The sequence below is a fragment of the Oreochromis niloticus genome, linkage group LG6 (genome assembly GCF_001858045.2).
Source record: "Oreochromis niloticus isolate F11D_XX linkage group LG6, O_niloticus_UMD_NMBU, whole genome shotgun sequence".
Classification (NCBI taxonomy): Eukaryota; Metazoa; Chordata; class Actinopteri; order Cichliformes; family Cichlidae; genus Oreochromis; species Oreochromis niloticus.
The window spans coordinates 26,742,065-26,750,868 of NC_031971.2; the positions used below are offsets into that span (position 1 = coordinate 26,742,065).

An 8,804-nucleotide genomic window follows, 5' to 3' on the forward strand; every position below is an offset into this window, starting at 1 on the left:
TTCACTCTGCCCCTCATATTATGTTAATGTTTGTTTAATGCACTCCACTTTAATTTTCTGCCCTGGCTTAGAAAAAAAAAGAAGGAATTCCTCCTGCTCCCTTATTTCCCCAAAGGTGGAGGTCTTATTAATGTTGCATGGCTGTCTGGCTCAGCTGAGTGTGTTTACTCAGTGTTAGCAGGAATGTGCTAAGTGTGACTTGAAAGGTGCTGTTACAATTTCATTTTTAACTCATAAAACAAACAGAGCGCCCCTGAGATTTTTATCAATGGCTCCATTCATTTCAAAACCCGCCCACCAATCAGCAAACTATCCGCTCGCGAACGTCACGCCCATTAGGAAAAAAAAGTCTCTGGGCTGTTACCTGCACGATTGGTTAGTAGTACGGAGAGAGGCGGGGTCTTACGTAGTCCATCTGCTATAAATTTGAGTTTAGCTTCTCACCCCTTTAGAAAAAAAGGATTGAAGTCCGACCTAATCAGAAAAAGAAACTAGAATCTTCATGTGAAATTAATGAAGATCAATAATATTTTTTCGATTTCTGCTTGAAATTGTTGTTTTAAAATTACTTGTAGGGTTTTTTTGTTTGTTTGTTTTTTAACTTTTAAGGATAATCATGACATTTCTCATCTATCTGACTCTACTGACAACAGCCGTCATCACACAGGTAAGATTAAGTATGTGAGTCTACTTAAAGATTAAAAGTGCTTGTGACAGTAAAAGTGCCCTTAAACTTTGAGCTACCGGGTCTGAACAGCAAACACTCCTTCATGGAAACAAATTAATCCTCATGAGCCAGCAGCAGATTTTACTGTACTTTATCTCGGTCATGTTTAAAGTAATAAAAAAAAAAAAAAGGAGAGAGAAAAAATAGAACATAATAAAACTTGGGGGGAAATAGAGTGCAAGTGAGGTTAATAGTGGCACTGCACCCCCACTTATATAATGACGAATATTTTTTTCTGGTGAAGCTTGCCTTTCTGGTAATCAGCTTGTCTACTCATGTCTTATTTTTTTAGAGCATAGTAGCATGCTGATTCCTAAAAAACTGGAACAAGTTGGCTCTAGTACTGAGCCATGACTCAAATCACGAGCCAGCAGGGGGCTGAGTACAAACCCTGAGCTGTCTAGACACTCAGGGAAGGCTGACCAGCAGTAACTTGACTTACTGTAGAGATTTAATACAATGCTTCATATCTGGATGAATGACCAACAAAAAAAATAATCATAATAATAATGATGATCTGTCACAAACCCTGGGGTGTCTACGAGATAATAGAAATTCAAACATACATGTGCCAGAGCTCATCCACACAATTTGGTATCGTAAGAAATGCTGAAATTGGTAGATTAACAGCCTGCTGATGACAGGCAGTCAGAGGAGATGTGGGAATTTTCCGTTCCAAGTACCAGGAGACTTCTTTACAATTGGGTTATAGATGCAAGCCTGTGGGGTTCATTGTTTTTATTTTTGACTGTTTTATTTTGATAATAATAATAACAGTAATAATGGAAAATGTTACATGCACACACACACACACACACACATACAAGTCATGGTCTGAGCTTTGTCTGAATACGTGAATCTTTCAGGTGACTGCTCGCTGCCCAGCGGTGTGTGAGTGCCCTGCAGAGCCCCCGGTCTGCCCTCCAGGCGTGAGCTCTGTCGCAGACAGGTGTGGATGCTGCAAGGTGTGTGCTGCACAGCTTAACCAAGATTGCAGCCCTGCGAGGCCTTGCGACCACCACAAAGGGCTGGAGTGTAATTATGGCAATGACGTGACCGTGGCCTGGGGCATATGCCGAGGTGAGAAAACAATGAATGCTGGGAGGGAAGAAATCTCAGAGGAGGAGGGGAAATAGCTACACCTGAAGTATTAAAATGCAAGAAAATGTAGTTTATATGCTGAGTGTAAAAGAAAAGCCAAAAGGGTGCGACAAAGGTCATAAGAGAAGCTTTCTTAGGTTTGTGATTTAGAAACATGGAACCTTGCACAGCAGGAGACGTTTTAATGAGTAGTAGATGTTTTATGACAGCAACAGGGGGTTTCAGGGATAAAAATACTCTTTCCTTCTGCACCATGCCGGTGCTGCCCCACAAACTATGAATAGCTGGTTCTTCCATGCCTACGAGACGGGGAGTCTGACACTTCCTGCTTCTTTGTATCCACTCACTTTTTGATCTCATTTGTCCTGTGGGATTTTTTTTAACGTCCTGTGTCACTGTTGGTGTTGATGAAGTCAGAAGGAGTGAGTAATATGTGTCTTTTCAGCAAAATCGGAGGGACGCACATGTGAGTACAATGGAAGGATCTACCAGAATGGCGAAAGCTTCCGTGCTGGATGTAAACACCAGTGCACCTGCATTGATGGCGCTGTTGGCTGCGCGCCTCTCTGTAGCAACAAGCTGCCACCAGCTTCACCATCCTGCCCCTACCCACGCTTGGTTAGGATACCTGGGCAGTGCTGCTTCAGTGTCGACTGCAATAAGGGCACATGGCGCCTTCCACCTAAGCATCAGGTTTGTTACATTGAGTTTGTTAGGAATTTGTGAAACAGTTTGATGATACTGGAGGTAAAAATCACTGGATGAACTTGTTAATTGTGTATTGAATTAAAAAAAAAAACTTTTAAAAAATCAGTTATCAAAAATTATATTTTCTTATTTTGTTTACTATCATTTGGAGCTGCTTTGGCAAACTAATACAATCCACTGTAGTACACCCTCTGTTGCAAGGATGCCGAAACCTTTCTGAATAACAGTATCTGGTTCGCCTGCTGAGAGCAGATACTGTTATTAAGTGCTTTAAAACACCTAACCCCTTGAAAATCAGGGGTTACACCCACTGTGGGGAAAAGCACAGGAAAGTCGGACACAGTCATGGCAAAGATGAACTGCAACCATCTAATCTTGCATATCTCTCTGCACAGGTGCATCCTTCACAACAACACCCGCACAGACCTCGGCACCATCCTGTGCCGCGCCACCCTGAAAATGACCTGGTCCTAGCCAACCAGCTTACAGACGTCAAACCCAGCAGCTGGCACAGTGAGCGTGGCTACAAACACTTGCCTGGTATGCAAACTGTTTCTCACAGTGTAGTTCATATTTTAGTAAGTTTAAGTACTGCTCATTTACATTGGTTGTATAATATTAAAGATTCTCTACATAGGTAGTTTAATTATTCTAGGCTGTGTGAATGAGGTGGTAGAAAGGGCTCTTCCTGTCCTCATGCTGAAATATCTTCAGACCAGACAGTGGTCATGTTATCCCCAGTGGCAGACCAGCACCTTGCATTACCATTCATGTGCAAATGAATGAATGGGTGAATAAGAGGTCACAATTGAAAAGCGTTTCTTAAATCACAAGGTAAAGTTGTTACATAATGGCAGTACTTTTACTGTACTCTGAGAATATGAGAACAGAGTTTTTCACAATCACAATGTTAGCCTCAGTCACAAATATACTGGAGGAGATCCCAAATTTATCATCTGCTTTGCTCTGATTTGCTATCAGTTACTTATCTGTATTTATATTCTTGCTGACCTTCTATCTTGCTCTTAACAATAAACAAAAGACAATTGGGTAAATAAACCAGACCAGCAGATAAACAATCATTCAATAGTAGTGCCAGATTCAATTTAATTCAGTTCAGGTTTACTTATATAGCACCATTTCACAAAAACAGCTGCCTCGAGGTACTTTATATTGTAAGGTTACGACCCTACTATATTAGATAGAAAGCCCAACAATCGCACAACTCCCCATGCGCAAGCACTTTGTGACACTGGGAAGGAAAAACACCCCCATCTGCCACGACCGGCTGGGGATGAATGGAAAGAGAATGAAAAGCCACGAATCACCAAAGCTGATCCAAAAGTGGGGATGAACATCTGAACCAAATTTCATGGCAGTTTTTCTCAGAGACATTAACGAGGTACCTGACCTCCAGATCTCTGCTCTAATTGGTGTCATTTTTCTCCCTGCCTTTCACCCACCCTCCGTAACCCTCATACATTCCTCAGTGTGGAGCCCCCTGAAGGAGAACAAGTGTCCAGTACAGACCACCGACTGGTCCCCGTGCTCTCGCAGCTGTGGGATGGGTGTTTCTTCTCGTCTCACCAACAAGAACCCTCAGTGCAAGATGGAGAGACAGACCAGAATCTGCACCATACGGCCGTGTCACAGCCTGGCAGTCCCAGCAAAGGTGAGATGGACTGAGCGTGATCTGAACAAAGGAATGAGACAGACGCAGACAGGGACCATAGTTCAAACAGCCGTATCACTGCCGAGATAACTTGTAATAGCGACTTATCTCTCACACAGTACTTTGCTGAATTGTGATAACACTTATTATTTAACCTGTATCTGCGTTTGACTACTCATGCAAAAACAGTACCTTTAATTTTGCTTGAATGAAAAATTAGATGTTCTGGCACTGAGTAAACATGCTCTTAGTGCTAAAGCCATCTTTATCCAGAGCTTAAGAACAGAGATTATCTTAGCGGTACTTTCGGGAAGCTCCACATCCACTGGGAACTGGGCAGTGCTGATTTACTCAGCAGTGTTTTGGTGGCAGCCCGGCGCCTTTTTAAATATAGTCCCCCACCCTCAGCATTCCTGCCAAGCAACTGTCCATAGCTAGGCTCTGTCTGTGTACTCAAGCCCAGGGAAGTTGTGTGTCTATATTAATCCTACACGTTGGACACGGTAAGAACTCTTTTACTCTGCTCCACTGAGTTAAAAGCTCTGCTGCCAAGAGCTGTCATAGGTGTTGGTGTATTTAACAGCAGAGGACACTCAAATCTTGAATAAATATTTAACCTTAAATATAATCACATTTATCTAAAAATAATCCCTCTGATTCCCTGCTTTGGAAGTCTAGTCCTCTTAATGTGAAACAGACTATGCTGCTTTAATCTGCCGCTCTGTAAGGCGCAGATGGGGTTAAAAATCAAATCTTGTTAGATTATTTATTTATTAATTTATCTTGATTCCAACTAATAATACTCATTATGACCCAGGTTATAACTCTTATCTCTCTGCTTTCATAATTCAATCACAGAAAGGGAAAACCTGCTCCCCAACTGAGAAAGTCACAGAGCCAATCCACCTGTCCTATGGGGAATGTGTGAGCGTCCGCTCCTACAGGCCCAACTACTGCGGCGTGTGTACGGATGGACGGTGCTGCTCGCCACGCCGCACCCGCACCGTGCCTGTGACCTTTGCGTGCCCGGATGGCGAGCGGTTTCAGAGGCTGTCCATGTTGATCCAGTCATGTAAATGCAGCAATGATTGCGGCCACCTTAATGAAGTGGCCCTCCCTCCTCAGCACTGGATGTACGGAGACACTCACAAGTTCACAGACTAGAATTGAGGCTCTTTTTTTTTTTTTTGCTTGGCTTTTTTTCCTGATTGACTTTAATGTGACGAGGTTTGTTTTCTTAAAGAAGGAAGCCGCTTGAAGACGAGGAGCCATTTTCTTCCTCACCTGGCTCCAAGTGAGTGAAGGCCTCAGGCCACCCGCCTCACTGCAGAGACCATAGGCAGGAAGGACCGTCTTGGTATTATTCATCTTAAAGACAACCCATATTATAATATCTGTGACCATGCTCCTGTTCAAACTGATGTGGGACTTAAATTAGAGCCCGAAATACTCTGAACTTCCTGCATTTCCTAAGTCCTGCTTCAGGATTTGAGACTCTCCAATCAGCCTGAGAGGACAAATGCTACAAAAGCAACAAAGCACTTTATTTATTTAGCACTGAAACTTTGTGAGCAGTGCACAAGAATCTGACATGACTGCCTTACCTACAGACGGGTGACAAATGAAAGGGGAGGAAAAAGATGTTGAGCCACTATGTGCTGCCAGCACAGCTTCACTGTGTTGAAGTCTCTAGAGGTCTGTTGGAGGGATCTTTCAAATCATCTCCCTCATTTGGTAATTTGTTAATGGTGGTGGAGAGCCCTGTCATATTGGTCCCAAGCCTCCGATTGCCATATTGAGATTTAGTGACTGTAAAGCCACGTTATATCATTCATGCCCTGGATATTGTCAACAGGTTAAAGGTGATCGCAAGTTTTTAATTTGACCCTTTGCCGCCAGTTTCTTTCACTGTAGGGGTCAAAGATTATAATTTGTCACCCATTTATTAATCTTTAGCTCAACATACTGTAAATACTTCATATCTCCCAGTGCACTGTGACGACTTGCTGACAAACAGCTGAATTAAGTTTTGCAGTTTTATGTAGAAACCTAGAGGACGTTATGCAAATGTGGATGACTTGTTTTATTCAAAACAGAAAATCACCATGGTGTTATAGCGATATCTCTCTATATGGCATGATGCCATGTAAAGCACATGAGTGAATTCCCTTGAAGCACTGTTAGATAAGAAACATTATCTTTAACTGATAAGAATTCAGGAAGAACTGAATCAGAGCCAATTACCTTAGTTTTGCATTTAATACAGCTTAGATCAATTTATTAGCCAAATAAATGTTTTCTTTATGTTGGATCGCAGTGTATTCTGTAAAACACATTTCTTGATTTTGATCCAAGACTGTATACAATCGTTTGTTCTATTACAGATTAAGACACTGTACAGTGTAGCTGTCACCAGTTTTTTGTTGGTCGCTCCATGTGATAAAACTGGCTCCTGTGCTCAAGTTTCATGTGACGTTTTATTTTAATTCAACTTCGACAGTTTCAAATTAAGTTTCTCCACAGTGCAACATCACCAGCTGTTTATCAACAGTGGATACCTCCTCAAACTGTGTGATGGCGCCCTCTGCTTGTGGGTATAAATACCTGCAGGTGTCAAGCTATGTCTGAGTCACTCCTGTTGTAGTTTTATATGTAATGTCAACATCTGACATGCGTTAAATGTTTAAAGCACACAAAGTGACGTTCATCACCGTCGAATAAGGTATAAAAGTTTATTTCTTTAACCAAAACAATATATCCACAGATTTTTGCTTCTTTTTTTTTTTAAACAAGGAACACACTAAAACAAACACTCTGCAGCGAGATGACAAAGCACACGTTTTATCACTATGAACGTGCCTTCACAAATGGTTGGATGGAAACATTAAAATAAATGTTGAAGGTTTCTTTTCTTCCACCAAAACACAGTAACAACAGGGATCACATGATCTTCACTGGAAGGGCGCTTCATTCATCTGGACTGTTCAACTGCAAAGAGACATGAGGTTAACATGAGGTAGACAAATGTTTTCTATAATAACTTTATACAGTAGCTTTCACACTTGAGTATTTCTACACAGCAGTGCTGTAGTATGTGAACATGGCCTGTTATCTGTACATAATTACAGGCTTTCATTTGCAGATGCATGGCTACTTCTTAGTTTAGTTTTAATGATGCGCTAAAATCTGAAAATGCATTCATAATTTTAGCAGTCAAGACAACAAAATACAATGTTAATCGCCACTTCCTGTAATCAAAAGCATGATACTACAAAAAGGTTCTCCTAGAGATGAAGTTCTGAGTAAACAAATCCCTGTTGGAGCTAAGGCCTACGGACCAGTCAGGGACCTCCTGGAAACCTCCCAACATTAGGAAAAAATGTGCATTCCCTGAACAGTTGGCTAGTGGTTGCCCGCTGTCACTAGGTGAAACTGGTCATAAAGAGGTATACAGTGTGACACCAAAATACTCCTTGTAATTGATTGGTCATAGCAGACTGCCACAGTTGCACTTTTCAGTTTTACTACCACTCAGTGAGCAGTTAGCTGGTTTCTAAATACAAATTGGTTAGACAACCACACACACAAACAAACGAAGTTATTAAATGGGCGTCTTTAAGCCAGGTTCATGATGCCTGCAAGCAACAAGATACTTACTGTAAGAAGAAATATCAATTTCTTCTGGCAGCTCTGCTACATTGACCTCGAAGCGGTCTTGAACTTCATTCAGGGTCTTGGCATCACTCTCGTCTGACACAAAGGTGACGGCCAGGCCTTTAGTCCCAAACCTGCCAGCACGGGCCACCTGAACCATACACAAGAAATTTAGGGCTACACATGGCCTCAGCTTTAAAGACCAGACATGACACAAATTTTTTTTATTAAAGACAAAGTTTTGTGCCCTTGCACAGACAGCTATCATCTAAAAAGATTTTATTAAATATGGTCCAGTTTACACTTTTATATACTTCTATGTGAGATGGGAGGTTTGGAAATGAAAATATACCAATGTCTCAAATTAAATATTACTCACTCTGTGAAGGTATGTGTCAGAATCCTCTGGCATGTCATAATTGAAGACAATGTTAACTCGCTCAATGTCCATCCCACGGCCGAACAGGTTGGTTGCCACCAAAATCCGCCGCTGGAAGTCTTTGAACTGCTGATATCGGGATAACCTGGCAGGAGTAGAGAAGCAATCGCATCATGAACTGCAGAACTGAATAAGATTATATCCCAAACTAAGAGTTAATAGTCAGTTGGGAATAGTTTTAGCCTGTCTTTTACAGGTACTGACACTGTCTACAAGCATTTGAGCCTGGAAAAAAAAAAGTATACAATGAAGACAGTCTCACAAGACAATAAAAAAAAATATGATAAACTTAAAAAAAAAAAACCACTCTCTTCTTTCAAAAGTGACGCAGCACCAACCTCTCTTCCTGTGCCATGCCCCTATGGATTGCTATAGCAGGGAAGTTCTGCTCCACCAGTAGCTGGGACAGAGCAACACAGCGAGCTACAGACTTCACAAAGATCACCACCTGCCAGGAATATAAAAGAAACTGCTGAGTCTTGCATATTTTCACATTTGTACTG

The 8,804-nt window shown here is 41.6% G+C and overlaps 2 protein-coding genes across 2 annotated transcripts in view; one reads left to right on the top strand and one right to left on the bottom strand.

The window, feature by feature from the left end:
* Window positions 1-467: 467 nt before the first annotated feature.
* LOC100696990 (protein CYR61) lies at window positions 468-7,109 on the top strand. The gene is made up of 6 exons (XM_003447956.5): window positions 468-667; window positions 1,594-1,807; window positions 2,274-2,521; window positions 2,932-3,076; window positions 4,027-4,208; window positions 5,067-7,109. Exons 1-6 carry the CDS (start codon window positions 617-619, stop codon window positions 5,370-5,372), a joined length of 1,146 nt encoding a protein of 381 aa, XP_003448004.1. The 5' UTR covers window positions 468-616; the 3' UTR covers window positions 5,373-7,109.
* Window positions 6,927-8,804, bottom strand: part of LOC100704968 (ATP-dependent RNA helicase DDX39A) — a 7,309-nt gene continuing 5,431 nt past the window's right edge. Inside the window, exons 7-10 of the mRNA XM_005470001.4 lie at window positions 8,640-8,749; window positions 8,242-8,386; window positions 7,866-8,013; window positions 6,927-7,196 (exon numbers count right to left, since the gene is read on the bottom strand). Of these exons, the coding sequence (XP_005470058.3) occupies window positions 7,180-7,196; window positions 7,866-8,013; window positions 8,242-8,386; window positions 8,640-8,749 (420 nt within the window). The 3' untranslated portion in view covers window positions 6,927-7,179. The remainder of the gene's footprint in view (window positions 7,197-7,865; window positions 8,014-8,241; window positions 8,387-8,639; window positions 8,750-8,804) is intronic.

Coding starts and splice junctions, on each gene's coding strand:
- LOC100696990 (XM_003447956.5), top strand. CDS start 617: ATGACATTTCTCATCTATCTGACTCTACTGACAACAGCCGTCATCACA. Junction 668..1,593: donor CAACAGCCGTCATCACACAG/GTAAGATTAAGT, acceptor TGAATCTTTCAG/GTGACTGCTCGCTGCCCAGC. Junction 4,209..5,066: donor GCCTGGCAGTCCCAGCAAAG/GTGAGATGGACT, acceptor ATTCAATCACAG/AAAGGGAAAACCTGCTCCCC.